The sequence below is a fragment of the Chelonoidis abingdonii genome, chromosome 11, assembly GCF_003597395.2.
Source record: "Chelonoidis abingdonii isolate Lonesome George chromosome 11, CheloAbing_2.0, whole genome shotgun sequence".
Taxonomy (NCBI): Eukaryota; Metazoa; Chordata; order Testudines; family Testudinidae; genus Chelonoidis; species Chelonoidis abingdonii.
Window position 1 is genome coordinate 24,570,599 of NC_133779.1, and position 17,602 is coordinate 24,588,200.

At 50.6% G+C, this 17,602-nt stretch overlaps 5 protein-coding genes across 7 annotated transcripts in view; 2 read left to right on the top strand and 3 right to left on the bottom strand.

The window, feature by feature from the left end:
- Positions 1–17,602, bottom strand: part of LOC116816556 (uncharacterized) — a 568,924-nt gene that overhangs the window by 338,032 nt on the left and 213,290 nt on the right.
- Positions 1–17,602, top strand: part of LOC116836048 (uncharacterized) — a 616,551-nt gene that overhangs the window by 245,447 nt on the left and 353,502 nt on the right. The window lies entirely within an intron of this gene.
- The window catches only part of LOC116818371 (uncharacterized), a 316,403-nt gene that overhangs the window by 161,046 nt on the left and 137,755 nt on the right, over positions 1–17,602 (bottom strand). The gene's annotated exons all lie outside the window — the stretch shown is intronic.
- Positions 1–17,602, top strand: part of LOC142047422 (uncharacterized) — a 423,729-nt gene that overhangs the window by 124,095 nt on the left and 282,032 nt on the right. The window contains 2 exon segments of the mRNA XM_075070365.1: positions 11,109–11,197; positions 11,887–12,013. Of these exon segments, the coding sequence (XP_074926466.1) occupies positions 11,109–11,197; positions 11,887–12,013 (216 nt within the window).
- LOC142047430 (uncharacterized) overlaps positions 1–17,602 on the bottom strand; it is a 259,927-nt gene that overhangs the window by 73,152 nt on the left and 169,173 nt on the right. The window lies entirely within an intron of this gene.

Below are 17,602 nucleotides of genomic sequence, written 5' to 3' on the forward strand. Positions count from 1 at the left end.
CCTGCAGTCAGTTCCTGCCCTTCCCCACTTTCTAAAGCAGCACTTTTAAGAACAGGGCAGGGAAACACGTAAATACATTGAACCAAATTCCAGAAGCTGCTGAGCATGTAGACGTTAAAACGAAATCAAGGTTCCGTCTCTCCAAGGACCTGGCCCCTAGTGCAAAACAACAGACACTCCCCAGAAATCTGAAATGGCCACTTCATAACTGATAAAATGTTATCAATCTGTTCACTTCTGGGACTTACCAATAAGAGAAACAACCCAGTGACGGTGATATCCTGAGGAAAAGACCTCATGTGTCTTTAGATCATACTGATTTGTAACCTGGAACTTTATACACTAAAATGCCTAATTCGTAGCCCTACGGCGATTGCCTGGTGTCACTACAGGACAGAATTAAGGTTGGTGCCTTAGTTGTGAATTTCCATCCCCTTACATATTGCAATTGCTGTTAAGTGGGCTTCTCAAAATTCATTTTGTCTATTTCTTTCTTTTAATTTCAATAGATAGTGATATTTATTTTTAAGCCCTTTTTTCAATGTTTACAATTTCAATGTTCAGAGCTGTGGGAAGTTATGGGGGTTGTCAGACGACAATTATTTAAATACAGTAACTGCTGAGATTCCAAAAGCCAAATCATATAACTCTTCAAAGAGAAATTGTCAATGTCACACCCAAAATATACAGTGTAAATGGCCTTAAATCAAACTCGACTTTCTCCAGAAGCATTTCTGCATATTACCTATATAAATATTTTTCCATCTGTGCGTGTGCGTGTACAGTAAAATCAACATTTACTGCAATATATTCATAAAAATCCAATCCTTTCAAGCATAATTTTAAGTAATGAAGTTCTTGAAATCTTTCACTTCCTAGACTGTAATGTTTCATTTCAGGATAATTACACCCTCCTTGTGATGTCTTTCACTCTCAGTACTGTAACCTCCTCGTGATGTAGCTCCTGTCTGGGAGCTCTGCTGAGGCCAGTGACATTATGATCAGAAGATGACACTCTGACACATGAGCAGAGACACATAGGGGAGGGTGGAGGATGAGGTAACATGGAGCCTACCAGAGTTGAACATGGCTGTGAGAGCAAACGCCCTCTCAGCCTCTCCTCTCTCCCACCTCCCAGAGTCACTAATTCGGAGAAATTGTTCCCTGAAATCTAAATAGCCCCAGTACGAGAGACAGTGATTAACACAGGTACCTTAGGGGCTGCAGCGCCAATCCCCTGCCTTGACGAGGGGGATGAAGAATTGCTGTAGAAATGGGTTAGGCTGGGAGAGAGCACAGCTGATGTGGGACTGGAAGCCAAGTTGACCAAGAGGCCAGAACTCATGGGGGGGTTGGGAGAAGAAGTCAACAGGACTGGGTAAAGGCATTTCAGTTTATTTTCTCCATTAACCATTCTGCCATGTATTTAATTTAGAAACTTTTCATTCCCTTCTAAACACCTTGGAGCTAAGCTGGGTTGATGCATTTCCACTTACAGTGGTACAGTTGTAATTAGGTGCTTAATCAGATGCCCATGCAACACAAATCAGTCAATAATGGGTGTGCTTTCATTAATTAACTTGATTGTGCTGTGCATCGCTTTTTAAAAAAAAAAGATGGTGTGAGGGAGTGTCAAAATTTTAGGCATTAAGAAATGGAAATTAGGTGTCAGTTGATGTCTCATGCATTTAGCCCTTTTGTCCTAAAACGCGCATTTGACTCTTTGACATTGCTTTATCTGCCCCACCAGAAAATGCTAGAGGTAACCAGGAAATTACAGCAGACCTTCACCAGGTACAGTTCTACCAGATATGGGTCAACATTCAAATGGTTCTGTTTCTTTATCTTTCACTCAGCTTTGCAATTCTTAGATCCCATTTAAAAGCTGGAAGTGAAATAACAAAATCAAGTTAAGACGAGAGTGACATCAGGCATAGGTGGGGGTAAAACAATAAATGGAAAGAACCGACTATGCAAAAAGGAACATCGCAAACTATCAGAGCCCCAGATCCCTGTCCAACTGAACCCACCCTAGTCAGGCATATCAAGCTGGGTCCCTGAAAAATCGCCCAGCCCATCTGGCAGTGAACGCTGCGTGTTTCAGGCAGAGCTACAGTGTGTGCGTCTGCTCTGCTGACGTGCTGCTTTGGTACGGAATGCACCACGGCCACAGGGAGCAGAGACATGGACTCCTACAAAACACAATCCCAGATACACCTCCAATGCCGCATCCCCCCCACCTCCCCATGACCATTCTCAGACTTTTGCCTCCACATGGCCATTCTCAGCCTATTGCTAACACTTCCTCCCAGGCTTCAGCACTATAAATAAAAAAAACGTAGTGTTACAAAAGGTAGATTGTGCCAGAGAAACCTGATCTGGATGTCAGTAAAACATTTGATACAGATCCACATGGGAAACTATTCGTTAAATTGGAGACGATGGGGATTAATATGAGAACCAAAAGATCAATAAAGAATTGGTTAAAGGGGAGTCTACAAGGGGGTTATATTGAATGGTGAGTTGTCAGGCTGGAGGGAGTTACTTAGTGGAGTTCCTCAGATCAGTCTTGTGACCGATTTTACTCAACACTTTTATTAGTGATCTTGGCGCAAGAAGTGGGAGTGGGAGGGATTGCCAATATGGAGGAGGACAGGAAAATCATACAAGAAAATCTGCATGTCCTTGAAAGTTGGAGTAATAGAAATGGGATGAAAATTAATAGTGCACACATTCTAGTTGTTAGTCCCCAAGAGCATAATTTTGCAATAAGCTGGGGATTTGTCAGTTGGAAGAGACAGAGGAGGAGAAAGACCTGGGTGTATTGGTTGATCACAGGATAATTATGAGCTGCCAATGTGATGCAGCCGTGAAATCGGTTAATGCAGTCCTGGGATACATCAGTTGAGGTATTTCCAGCAGACACATGAAAGGGTTAGTACTGTTATACAAGGCACTGATGAGACCTTATCTGAAAAACACCTCTACCTTCTGCCCTTAAAGTCTGAGAGTCTATAAACTGTGCCTTGTGTTGCACAGACACTGATGGAGATCAGGGCATCATCATGCTGCGCACGGTAGAGACCCTGACTGAGATCAGCACCCCCATTGTGATGGGCACTGCACAGACAGAGAAGGAGTCCTTGCCCCAAAGAGATCACAATCCAAGTACACAACAGGTAGGAGGAAAACAGAGAGGGGCTGTGACTTCCCCCAGGTCACCAAGCAGGTCAGTGACAGAGCCAGGAACAGACCCTGGTAACTCCAGAGCCCCATCACCCGCAGCCTGGAAAGGTCCCCAGACCCAACTGTATTAGGCTGCAGGAAGAGGTGGTTTGTCCATGGATGCACAGGCTGTCTTGGCAGGGCAGCTCAGCTGCAGTCCTTGCACACCTCTTCCTGCAGCCTAATACAGTGTGCTCTGGGGACCTTCCCAAGCTGCGGGCGATGGGGCTCTGGAGTTAACAGGCTCTGTTCCTGGCTCTGGCACGGACCAGTTGAGTGACCCTGGGGAAGTCACAGCCCCTCTCTCTATAACGCTGTCTTCAGTGACTCGAGAGCACGAGCACCAGCCTCAGGCAGACTGGTAAGAAGCAGGGAACAAACCCCAAATTGGTTGTGAGGTCTGTATGGAGATTTCACCAATCAACAATCCAGTGTAAACGCTTCAGGCTCTGTAACAGCATTAACATGGAATCACAGACAGTCCCCTTGGGTGATCCCATATATCTCACCACACAGGTGAGCCAACCTTTGTGACAGATGGGGGTGTGTCATGGGTCAGGAGAAGTCAGTGTCCAGCCCTGTGGGGCTGTGCTCCTGGCTCGTACTTCACTGCTGCCCCTCCCTTGCCAGCTGCACTGGTCAGCCAGCCCCAGGCCTCAGTGAGATCACTGCCTCCCGCCCCCGTACCAAACCTTCAAACCGAGACATGGTGCACCAGTGCCAGAGTGCACTAGTGTGAATTCTGTCTATATTAAGGGTTTGCACAAGTGCCTAAAACACCAGTGTGGCAGAGACCTTCAGTGCCCAAAACAGCAGTACGGTGGCACTAGAATTGGGGTCTAGTTCTAGCTCTGTCACGGACAGCCTGGGTGACCTTGGACACATCAATGTTTCTCCTCTCAACTTTAATGTATTTAACAAGCTGCCCACTCACTGGGGTCTCCTCTCTCTCCAGAGCTGCTCACCACTAAAATCTGTGTGGGTGTCACCAGAGCTAAGGCAGTTCAGCTCTGGAACAGTCTTACAAGGGGGGCTGTGGAGTCTCTTTCCCTGGAAGTTTTCAAGAACAAGTAGGACAAAGCTCTGTCAAAGATAATCTACATATACTTGGTCCTGCTTCGGCAGAGAGAGCTGGACTTGATGACATCTTGAGGTCCTGTCCAGCTCTACATTTCTATGATGCTATGAAATATATACGTATAAAACACAATATACAGAGTAAAACCCACCACAACATAATGTCAGGCAATTCGGGGGGGAAAACCCAAAAAAACCCAAAGAAACCCCAAAACCCACACTCCACAGCATAAAATGACAATACAAAAGGGGAAAAAAAGCAAAACAATGCAAACTAACGCACCATAGGAGAAAAATACACAAGGGAAAAGAGCTCAGCTCAAACTAACACAACACAGGCACCAAACAAGCTGAGGCAAAACAATGCACCATAAAACTGCTACACAACATGCTGCAATCACAGTTCCAAATGGCACCATGCAAAACAGCTCAGTGTAGAACAGGACACAGAACAAAAGAGAATTATTTCAATATAGGCCTGGAAGGGATCTTGAGAGGTCGTCTACTCCAGCCTCCTGTGATGAGACAGAACCAAGTATCCCTAGACATTCCCAGACTGGTCTACCTCTAACCTGGCCTGAAAAACCTACAGTGAAGGAAATTCCACAGTCTCCCTTGGAAGCCAATGAAAGGCAAATACAAACCAAAACAACGCTGTACACACACACTGGGCTTGGGGTTAAGGAGAGAGGCAAGAATTCAAACAATCTGGGTTCAGTTCCCAGTTTTGCCCCAAATTCTCCATGCAAACTTGAGCAAATTACTTCAGCTCTCTAAGCTTCAGTTTCCCCATGTGTAAAATGGAGAGTCGCCTCACATCATTGGCCTATTTAGCCTTTGAGCCTTTTGTGGCAAGGCCTCTCTGTCCCTGTGGGCATGTCGACACTGCAGTCAGACACCGGCGGCTGGCCTGTGCCCGCTGACTTGGCCTCACACGGCTCAGGCTGCGGGGCTGTTTAATTGTGGTGTCCATCTTCCGGCTGGGGCTGCAGCCCAAGGTCTGGCACCCTCCCACCTCACAGGGTCCTACAGTCTGGCTCTAGCCCGAGCCCAGACATCTACACTGCAATTAAACAGCCCCTTCGCCTGAGCTGGTGAGGCTGTCAGCTGGCATGGGCCAGCAGGGGTTTTTAACAGCAGGGTAGAGATACCCTTGGTGTCTTTTCTGCACCTGTAACAATGAGGACCCTGATCTTGGTCAGTGTCTGTGCAGAGCCCTGCACAACAGGGGGCTGGACCTCAGTTGGGGCTTTGCAAACCCCAGCATTACAGGACCCCGAATTTTGTTTGGGGTCCCTGGAGCATCTGGCAAAATGTGGGGCCAGGATCTCTGTCAGGGTCAGTGCAGTGCCCAGTACAGTGGTGAGGCGTGATCTGGGTCGGGATCAGGGCAATGCCAGATCCAATGGGGACACAGATCTCAGTCGAGGTCTCTGAAGTGCCCAGCACAATGGATGCAGCAGTTTGAGTGCCAGTTGTGCACTGCCTGGCACAAGGGAGGCCGTGATCTTGGTCCAGGTCTCAGTTTTACCTGGCACAACTGTGGCATCTGATCTCACCTGGGGTCTCTTCAGCGCCTGGCAGAACAGGGCCCAGAGCTCAGTTGAGGTCTCTGCAGTGCCTGGCAGAACATGGCCATGCTCAGTACGGTAAGAGCCCTGATCTCAGTCAGATACCTGGAGAGAAAAGCAGGAAGATTTTTGAGAATTTGATATCAGTATTTCAGAACTGAGGAGATAATGGGGAATAAACTAAATATTTGCCGATATAAAGGACAAGCACCAACAGGTGGGGAGATTTCGTGTCACCATTCAACCATTTAAGAAAAAAGAGTGGAAATTTGAGGGGATTATACAGCGATATTGAATCAACAACCGAATGGGATGGGATGGATTCTTCTTGCCTCATATTCACATGGCTGGCAGGGAACCCTGGGTGATGTGGCTTTCACAGGGGAAAGGAGCGGGGCGAAGCCAGAGGGTCACTGGCTGTGGGGAGAGGCTGGCAGTGGAGTCTGGGAATGTGACTAGCAGGTGACGGGGCGGGGGAGTAGCTGGACTAGGAAACCTGGGGCTGGGCCGTCTCCATGGGGGACACTTGCCCCCCCCTTCCTGGTCCTTCCCACGCCCTGTTGCCAGCAGAGAGGGGCCCCCCCAGCCCAGCCCAGAGGTGCCCCTGTCTCAGGGCCCCCCCAGCCTCTGCCCATTTACCCTCTGCCCAGGTCAGAAACACTGGGGGAACCATTTCCCACCCACACAAGGACAAATCCCTGCAGGTGAAATGGGGGAAACCCCCAAACCTGAGATCTGAACTGGCCATGGCGAAGGGGAGAGAAAAGGGGCACGATGGGGGGAGGGGAACAGGGAACTTCTCAGGGTTGGGGGGGTCACCCTGGGGGGGGCTCGTTGCTCTCTAGGGAGAAAGGGGGCAGGACGGGGGGAGGGGGGTCCACAGGGGGGGCAGCGGTAAATCCGAGGGGATCTCAGCCCCCCCTTTCTCTCCCGCTCCTCGGGGTCACCTGCTCCCCCCCCGCCATGTCCGGCGCTGCACAGACATTTCCCCCCGCCCCTTTCCAGCCCGCCCGGTCTCACCCCCGGCCCCGGCCCGGCCCCACGCAGGGACTCCGCAGTGGGCCGGCCCCTCCTCCGCGGGGCCCCAGGCAGAGCCTGGCCCGGCCCGGCGGGGCGCTGGTGCCCTGCGGGCACAGCAGCTCCGGCCGCCCCCGGGCTCGCTTCCGGGACTGGAGGCTGCAGCTCCGCAGCGGGGCGGGCAGGCCCGGGCGGCCCAGGGCGGCTCCAGCGGGAGCAGGGCCCGGGCCGGGCACGGGGGTTAATGCAGGGCTCTCCCGCCGCGATCTGCGCATGCCCAGAGCCCCAACGCACAAACCTTCTCCGGCCGGGACAGGCGCCAACGGCCCGCGCGAGACAGCAGAGCCCCAGCGCCCAACGCTCCTTCGCAGCCCGGCTCCGCCTTCCTCCGGACCTCACTTCCGCTTGCGGAGAGGCAGACTACACAACCATCTCCCAGCTGCACCCGGGGCCGCTTCCGCCTTCTCCAGCCCAAGGAGGGAGGGGTCAGCAGGTGAAATTGCGCCATGCTCCGTGCGAGCCCCGCTGGCGGAGTGGAAAACAGCTGCTGGCTTGTCGCCTCCTGTGTGAACTGGGCCCGCGGCTGAGCCGCTGCTGCTCCCCGGGTCTGTGCGGGGTGGGGCCCGGCCGGGGGGCACCAGCTGGCCCCGGCCCCCTGGGCAGCCCCCCCCAGAGACCGCCGGGGGGGGATGTGACTCGTGCCCGGGGCCTGGGAGAAGCCTCGGAGCGCCCTCGGCCTCGCAGTGGACTGAGCAGATCCGCTCCCGCCGCGGGATGGGTGGACCCGGGGGGGGGCTGTGGGGGGACTGTGTCGCAGGAGGAGGGAGAAGCCCGGAGTGTGGGGGGGGCAGGGGGTTGAACTGTCTCTGGGCAGCCAGGAAATTCCGGGGGGGTCAAGATAATTGGATCCCCCCGCCCATGTTCCGGCGTGCACAGCATTTCCCCCCGCCCTTTTCCCAGCCCGCCCGGTCTCACCCCCCAGCCACCGTCCCGGCCCCACGCGGGACCCCAGTGGGGCCCGGCCCCCCGCCACCCCCGCGGGGCCCAGGCAGAGCCTGGCCGGGCCCGGGGGGCGCTGGGCTCCTGCGGGGACAGCAGCTCCGAGCCCCCCGCGGGCGCTGCCCCCCCCCCCGGGAGCAGATCCCGGCGCTGCGAGATGCCGGGTCCCCCCCCCCGGACACTGGGGCAGAGTCACCGCCCGTTAAGTGGAGCCTCTCACCCCCGGTACAAATTCTCTCTAGTTCTGCCCCTTTTCTCCCTGTGTCTCACACGGGCCATAAAATCCGGGGAGATTGCCCCCCCCCCATGATCAGCTCTCTCGTCTCCCCCGATTCCCCCCGGTCTCCCCCTGATTCCGATTTTCCACCTTCAGTTGCACAGTTCATGACACGTTTTTTCCGCAGATCTCAAGGGTCGATATAAAATACCCTAAACATTTGCCCCACTTCTCTCTAGTCGTCTATTTCTAATTGAATGTCCCCTGAGATTTTCCCCATCTCTCTAATGATAAAATACCAAGAAGATCTCAGCTTTACACCTTCTCTCAGATTCTTGAACATGAACCCTGGTCTCCGTGATTTGCAAATGTCCATTTAAAATTTTCTCCAATGAGGGGCATTTTCCCACCCATTTTATCTGCAGGTGAATCATCTTTTCCCTCTTCTTTGAGAATTGTTTCTTCCCCCCCTTATCTCTGTTAAAATGTTTGCCGAAGAAACAGACCAGACACACGTTTAATACCCATCAAAGCCAGAGGCCACCCCCTGTTTGGGGATCAGTGGTTCCCAGCTGGTAACGGGAGAGTTGGCTGGACCCTTTTCTCCAGCTGGCACGGGATGAGGGGGTCGCTCTGAATGCAGCGGGGTCCAGAAGTATCTCAAACCCCATGGCAAAGGGTCTGTGTGAGGGGTTGATTCCCCCTGTGCTAAGATGCAGCCACCTCTGGGGTGGATCCATGGTGGCCATTATTTGCTAATGACAGGCCATGGACATTTCTTACCTTTCTTGCCTTCCAGGCCTTCCATTGTCCTGTTAAAGCAGCACCCGCCAGGGCTCCCTCTGCCTGTGTGACTGGCCAGCAAGGGGCGGTGATAATTTTTTATCCACTTATCACACACTGTGAGGTAACAGTGTTGCTGGGTTGGGGGTGGGGCTGTGTGGGGAGATTGCAGCTGAAGGGGATTGTGGTAGGGGGAGGTGTTTGGGTGGCTGGACAGGGGGTACCTTAGGCAGGTTGGTGGGTTCTGGAGGTTTGGGGTTTTGAGGGGTTGTTCTGATGTGCCCAGCCCTGAGGCTGTGGGTCCTGAAGGTGGGTATTGCTGGGATCCTGTTGGCTGCAGAACAGCAGGGGTGGGTGTCTCCTCGGGAGGTGGGACAAGGAAGCCTGATGCTGTGCCAGGGGCTCTATCTGGGCTTCCCCAGCTGGCTCCTGCAATCACTGTCATGCCCAATAAACAGAACTGGGGGGGGGGTGTCCCCGGTGCTAGGTTAGGGGATGCCAGGCAAGCAGAGTGAGGGGTCCCACTGTAAAGCATCAGGGGGTCCCACTGGGTGGAGGAGGGGGTCCCAGGCAAACGGCAGGGCAGATCCTGCTGGTGGTGGGGGTCCTAGGCAGGCAGTGAGGGACTGAGTTCCCAGTGGGTGAGTCCCTGGCTACTGGGGCTCTTGGTGAGGGGAACCCTTTGGGATTCCCAACCTGACAGTCATGGTCTGGTGGGAATTCCCTGACTGGCGGGGCTTTGAGGAGTATCTGGGGTCCCTGGCCAGGGACTCTGGGGGCTGTGTCCCAGGGAATATCTGGTGGGCCCTTGGCTGTGGGCTCTGGGAACTTCTTCTAACCATGATCCTTCTCTCTGATCAACTAGTGCCAGAGTCCTGGCTCCAAGCACTGCCTGGCATTCCCCAGTCACATGCCTTGTCATTGTGATAACTTGCTATCCACTTATCAAACACTGTTTGTGTGAAATCACAGATTTTGCTTTTCTCCTCTTCTGAAAACTGTAGGAACTTTTGGTTCGGTTTGGAAAATTTGTGCATCCAGTCCTTGTCCTAGATCTGGGGCGTGAGGGAGGTGGGAAGGGAGTCAGCACTGCCACACAATGATCTCTTCCACAGCATTCTGGACTCATTCTTTCTGAACTCTGGTTTCATTGAGACCGTTGTTAATCCAGAGTCACTATATGGAAAGACAAGGAGTGACTCCAGATGGACAGTGGGGTGAATGAGATTAGCAATTCTCCCTGTGAGAAGGGGCTCTCATTAGCTACTCTCCCCAGAGGGCTAAAGGAGGGAAGCTGCTCAGGCACTCTGTCCCTCTCTGCTCAGGATATTGGGGTTCAGCTTCCTGGGTCAGACACTGCAGCCTCCATTGTGATCTGGGAGACCAGGCTTGGCAGCTACTGCTGCTCCCCCAGTGGGGTTCTGTGCTGGGAAGTGACTTTAATTAAAGCTGCTTCTCTGCCAAGCTCAGGGGATACTTTCTCCAGCTGGTCCTAGCCCCCTAGGGCAGCCCTGGACCCTGTTAATACTAAATTCTGAGCCAAGTAACTGAAAGAAACGAAAGGAAAATGCTGGGGTCTGGTCTTAAAATGACTCTTCACAAACAGACCGCCCTCATTTCTCGTCCAATTAGCAACTGCAGGAGCAAATCCAGCCATGGAGGAACAAACTATCCAGGAATGGGACTTTCGTACCAGATGGACAGGGAGAGGGGATGGGAAAAGGAGATAGACGGAGAAAGAGAGACTGAAAGGGGCTGTGGGAGAGAAGAGTTTGGAGAGCGATTTCCAGATCTCTAATCTGCCCAGAAAGATGTATTGCTGCATCCTGGTTATAGTCACTTTCCTGTGGAAAAGATGAGAATCAGACAGAGGAAAATCCAATTCCTGACTCCATATTCCCCCTGCTGGGGTGTGGATGCCGTGGGGTCCGTGTCTGAGGGAATCCCCCACAGTGAATCCTTTGGTTCTGCTTTTTTCTAGCCTTGTGTTCAGAGACTTTGTTATGGGATGTGGGCAGAGAGAAGGGAGGTTAAAAATGTTTCTGTGGGCTTAGCCTGGCAGGAGTGGCCAGGTCTACACTGTACAAAGAGATCAAGCCTTTCTCACATGGCAGACTCTAATGTGTCTGTGTGCAGGGAAAAGGTGTGGGGGAATCATGCTGTGAAATGAATTGAAGCCTGTTCTGAAACCTTCACAACTGCCCTTCTCACCCTGCCAGGCTGCGGAATAATGTCCATGTTTCGCTCCAGTTCATCCCGTCCTCTCATTGGACAGGGGAGAGAAATGGCTGCAGAGGAGCCAGTTCAGGTAGGTATTATCAGGGGGTTGCTGGTGGGTTCCTGCAGGAGGAAGAGTGGCAGCAAATATGTGGGAAATGGGAAGGTTTGCACAGTCTGGTTTGGAGGTTGGAGCGGGGCAGGAAATGCACAGGGTGGAGAAAGGGAGGAGGACAGGCGTGTGACAAACCTGCTGGGAGTTGTTTAAGTGTCTTAGATCCTAGGAACAGACCCATGAGGTTCGGCGGTGGAAATGCTCTTGTTTGTGGAGCAGAAAATAACCCAGCTACATGGGGCTGGAAAAACTGACCAGACTCATAGTGCTGGAGCCTGATCTGACTAACCAGCGGCTGCCGTGAGAGATGAAAAGGGCGCTCACCAGTGAGGCTGAGGGGAGATTCCCCTCCCTTCACATCCAGCTCTTCAGAATGGGGAGGATGTTGGGCTTCCTACCATGGAGCTGTCCCTGGACTCTGCTAGGGGCTCCATCTCCTGAATCAGTCTGTGGCTAGTAGGTGTGTGATGGCTCTGGTGGGAGAGAGGAGGGGCTCTCTCTTCGTCCCCTCCCCCTGGTGTTTCCTGGATGTTCTGAGCAGGGTGGGGGTGGGACTCTGACTGCAATCCACCCAGAGCTTCTGTTTGGCTCCTGTCCCCCATGTATAGGGTGGCTGTGAGTGAGTGGGGCAGCAGGTCCTGAGTGTTGGACTCTCGCTCTTTCAGGGGCCGGTGACCTTCGAGGAGGTGGCTGTGTATTTCACCAGGGAAGAGTGGGCTCTGCTGAACCCCACTCAGAGAGCCCTCTACAGGGATGTCATGCAGGAGAACTATGAGAATGTGACCTCGCTGGGTAAGGGTTCCTGTCCCCTCGGTTCTTGGAAGGGGAAAAGAAGAGAGATGGTTCGTACCAGCCCCACAATGCCATCTCTACTCTGCCCTGTTTCAGCATCACCCCAATATGCCAGTGACACACACACACTACCAGAGACCCTCCCCTGCTGCAGAACACTTTGGGAACAGAGCACAGGAGCCGTATCGCAGAGTGTCAAATATCTCCTGTTTGCTCAAGTAAAACTGAGGGTTAGGTGCGGCATAACCAGCAGAAGCTTCCTACCCCTGACCGCTCAAACCCTGAGCCTTATGCGCCCAGACCACAATTATGCCTGGGATGTAACGAGCAGGCTGCTGGAGTCAGAGCTGCTGCTCCAGGGTTACTTATCACACAGACACTCCGTGTGTCCTTGAATGCTGGCTGGGGGTATCCAGAGAAGGAAGCTCAGTGGCGGATTTAGCGTTAGTGGGGCCCTGTGCTCAGCTCCATTTTAGGGGTCCCTCCTTGGGACCCAGGCAAGAAAAAAAAATCATCTGCCCCCCACCCCCATTTTTCATTCATTTTTTTTCTTCATCCTCCCCTTATAAGTAATAGGAAGTAAATGAGGATAAAGTGAGGTACCTTGATTGTTTTTGTAGTCTGAGTTTTCCACAGACCACTTGAAACTCGCTGAGTGTCTCAGTGCACCACTTAATGATCTTTCCAAATGTTGTTTGTACCGTTAGCTAACTATTGTAAAGCGTTTTGGATAAGAGCCCTTTATAAAAAAAGGTAAAAAAACCTTGGGGTGTGGAGTCTGGCCACGATTTAGGTGTGGGAGGGGGCTCAGTATTGGGGTGTGGAGTGCTTACCTCGAGCAGCTCCCGTTTGATGTGAGACGTGCAGGTGGGGATGGAGGAGGGTGCAGGAGCTCCTGTTTGGTGCTTGGGATGAGGGGGTACCGGAGTCAGGGCATGGGGTATGGGAGGTCATGGGGTGTAGGAGGGCTGGGTATGTGGGGGGGGTGCAGGAGTCAGGGAGGACAGGGGGCTGGGGGTTTCTGAGAGGGTGCAGAAGTCAGGCAGGGGGTTGGGAGTCTGGGCTTGGGTCGTGGGGGTGTTCCCAGCCCTCTACCCTGAGTGGCTGACGGAAGGGGGCTGGGGTTGGGAGTATCTGATAAGGGAGTGTAGGAACTCTACCCTGATTCCACTCCCTTCGACAAGGCCCCACCCCTGCCTCTTCTTCACCTCCTCCCATGAGCGTGCTGCAGTCCTGCTCCTTCCTCTCCCTCTGAGAGTGACCTGAGTGCTGGCAAACAGCTGTTTGGCGGAGGTGGAAGCTCTTGGAGGGTGGGAGGGGGACAGGAATATGTCACATTCAGGGGAGGAGGCTGGGGGGACCTTGGCTGCCAGTGGGTGCAGAGCCTGCAGCAGGAGCCCCAGGAGCAGGCAGGACCAAGCTTCTGACTCTGCAGCTGCCTGGCCCTGGGGGCTCCTGTCGTGGGGGGGGCCCCATGCCAGGGCACTCTATGTTTTACTGTAAATCTGCCTCTGAGGGAGCTCCAGCAGCAGAACATTGAATCTCACCCAGGATTACACATGACACAACTCCTCACTGCTCTGAATTGCACCCCAGCATGTGAAAATGGCTTTGGTTGGTAGTGACACTTCTTGAGACATGGAGAGTCTTGCTCCCCCATCCCCACATAGCCACAATCTCTCTTTCTGCAGGCTCCTCGGATCTTGGAGTGCAGCTTCCTGACGTCACATGACCTGATCCTTATTTTTCACATTCTGCTTTTCCAGACTAATTAGAGCCTGTTGCTCCTGAATTATAGCTTCTAATTTCCCAGTGTTCTCCACACCCAGGGATTTTCCTACTCCTGTCCCTTACACTGAACTCATTAGGTTCCCTAGTACATAAGAACGGCCACACTGGGTCAGACCAGAGGTCCATCTAGCCTAGTATCCTATCTTCTGACAGTGGCCAATGCCAGTGCCCCAGAGGGAATGAACAGACCAGGTAATCATCAAGTGATCCATCTCCTGTCTCCCATTCCACAGGTTGCCTGTGCGCTGTATGAAGAAATACTTCTTTTTGTTTGTTTTAAACCTGCTGCCTGTTAATTTCATTGGGAGATTCCTAGTCCATGTGTTATGAGAAGGAGTAAATAACATTCCGTTATTTACTTTCTCCACACCAGTCATGATTTTATAGAGCTCTCTCATATCCCCCTTTGTTTCTTTTCCAAATTGAAAAGTCCCAGTCTTTTTAATCTCTCCTTATAAAGAAGCTGTTCCATACCCCTAATATTTTTTTTGTCCTTTTCTGAACCTTTTCCAATTCCAATATATCTTTTTTGAGATGGGGTGACCACATCTGTACGCAGTATTCAAGATGTGGATATACCGTGGATTTATATAGAGGCAATATGATATTTTCTGTTTTATTATCTATCCCTTTCCTAATGATTCCTAACATTCTGTTTGCTTTTTGACTTCCGATGCACATTGAGTGGATGTTTTCAGAGAACTATCCACAGCAACTCCAAGATCCATCTCTGAGTGGCAACAACTAATTTAGACCCCATCATTTTAATATGTATACTTGGATTATATTTTTTCCAAAGGGCTGCAATATTGTGTGTATCCTGAGACATTTAGTACTGCTGAGGATCCTGCATTCAGGTAATATCCCTAGCCCTTCCTTTCCTCCCCTGCCCCAGCCATGCTTATTTTCCCAGCTTCTCCATGACAACTCATTGTCTCTGGACCTCTTTGTGAGCGAAGAAGCTCAAGTGCCAAGGGAGACTTGCCTCACTCTTTATAGTACTTTTAAGGTCAGAAGGGACCATTATGATCATCGTACACCTCCTGCACAATGCAGGCCACAGAATCTCACCCACCCACTCTGTAACAAACCTCTAACCTATGTCTGAGTTACTGAAGTCCTGAACCGTGGTTTAAAGACCTCAAGGCAGAGAATCCTCCAGCAAGTGACCTGTGCCCCCATGCTGCAGAGGAAGGTGAAAAACCTGCAGGGCCTCTGCCAATCTGCCCTGGACAAAAATTCCTTCCTGACCCCAAATATGGCGATCAGCTAAACCCTGAGCATGTGGGCAAGACTCACCAGCCAGCACCCAGGAAAGAATTCTCTGTAGTAACTCAGATCCCCACCCGTCTAACATCACATCACAGACCACTGGGAATATTTACATGCTAATAATCAAAGATCAATTGCCAAATTAGGCTATCCTCTGTCTGGAGTCTTCAATTTCTGGGACGTGGATTTACTTTGTGTTTTAGGAGACTAAAATTGAATGTCTGTGACATTAACCACAGTGCAATCTGGACTGTTGAACAGCTGTGTCCCCTCAGTTCCCCAGCCTGAGGTGCCTTTTTACTGTGAGAATGGACACTGCTGGGCAGGTAACACACAAGTCTCCAGCATGTAACTTGCTCCCAGCTTCACAGTTTTGAGTGCTGCTAGTCAGTGACTCACAAATTACAGTACACCACTGGAGAACCCCAGAAAATTCTCTGGTCCTAGACTTCCCCCCCAAGAAATGTGCATCTTGCCCTGTCCAGAACACTACTGAACAATGCAAGCTCATATGAAGTCTGTCATTTCATCAGTGGAAAATAACATGCGCCAGCCTTGTTATCCCAAATATGATTTTCAACACACTTTAATCCAAACACACTGGTTATATAAAACAATAAAACACGATTGTTAACTTCAAAAAAAAAAAATTTTAAGTCGCTACAAATAATGAGGCATAAAAGTCAGAATTGTTTACAAAAGAAATGCAAGATAAAACACAAACTAATGTCTAAGTTAACAAGCTAAAATGGATTCAAAGCAAATGTTTCTCTCACTATATGCTGAGACAGGCTGGCTTTCCTTTCAGCCAGGACACCCCCTAAACTGCCGCTACCGCCCAATTTCAGTCCTTTGTACTAGAAACAGCTTCAGTTCTCAGCCGAGTCATGGTGACAGGCTGTCTGTTGTAGATATGAGCTTCAAGTGTCCCTGTGATGGAATGTAAATGTCGTCTTCATGCCTTCCCCTTGCCAGAGAACGGCTATTTGATCAGTATTTGCCTTGCTGTCTCTGAGGAACTGGTCTGCGGGTGTTCCCCAGAATTGTAACTTTTTCAGTAATATCATACAGTAAAATCTCATAATCTTACATACGGTGTTTCTACACATTTTAACAGGAGAATAATATTCAGCAGATTAAGTGTTTTCAAACGATACCTCACAGGCCATACAGTGATAAATTAAGGGGAGGGAAGGAAGTTCCCTTTTATAAACACCCAGCCATCCAGTTAGCTGTAAAATCTCTTTTGGTGTCTGTTCTCTGCATGCTTTACTTGTAAAGGGTTAACAAGCCCACAGGTAAAAGAAAAGCAGTGGACACCTGACCAAAAGAGCCAATGGAAAGGCTAGAACTTTTTAAAATGGAAAATAAATTTCCCTTTATCTGTTCTCCGGAGAAGGCGACACGGAGTAGCAATGCTGTGTAAGTCTTGAACCAGGTATGAAAATTCATCTTCCATACCTAAAAGAAATTATTTGGTTAGGGAATATTTAGACAGAAACAATCAGGTATACTTTTTATTTTGGCTTTTGGATTTCCTCTGTGCTATCCCAGATGTGTGTGCTTGCTTGTAAGCTTTAAGTTCAACCCCCAAGAAAGCAATTTTAGGTGCTTCTTTTTTGTTTGTTTTGTTTCTTTTAAGATCTAGCAAAAGGCCTAAGTTCCAGATGTATTGTTTTCCTTTTAGTTTTTATTAAAATTTACCTTTTTTAAGAACAGAATTGGATTTTTGGTGTCCTAAGAGGTTTGTGCATGTTGTTTGATTAGCTGGAAGCCACAGCTATTTTTTTTTTTGGTCAGCTCTTCTGTGTGTGTGTGTGTGTGTTTGAAAGGACTTGAGGATGCTCCACAGGGAGGAATTCCCAAGTGCTCCTTCCTGGGTCCAAGTTTTTTTGTTGTTTTTTTTTAATTTATTTTTTTCTTCATTTGGGTGGTGCCTGCATTTACCGAGCCAAGGTCAGAGAACAGCTGTAACCTTGGGAGTTTAATACAAGCCTGGAGTGGCAAGTATTAACTTTTAGAACCCTTGCTGGCCCCCACTTTTGACACTCAGAGTGACAGAGTGGGGATTCAGTCCTGACACATACTATGTACAAAATTGATCATAATTTTGTAGAAGAGTGAACATGGGGTATGTGATACAGCATGGCCAGAGGGCAGCATAAGAGTGTTAGCAGGGGGCCTTATTCTCTGCCAAGGGAGGAAGGTTTGCTTTAGATTAACTAGATAGAACAGCTTGTGGCCATTAAGAGCACCTGACCTTCAGCTTAGAGCACTAACCCAATTAGAGACGCTACGTGCCAGTTAGAGCACCTGACCCCAGTTAGAGCACCTGACTCTCGTAGAGCACCTGCTCACAGTCCGTGGGATATATAACATCCCTGTTCAGTCAGACAGGGGTGGTAGTTGACAGGAGAAAGGTTGGATTGGGAGCAGAGTGGCAGATTGCAGAAAGAGAAGAAGTGTCCAGAGAGAAATAGAAGTTTTGGAGGAGTGCTGGCGGGTGGATTGAGAAGCCCAACAGAC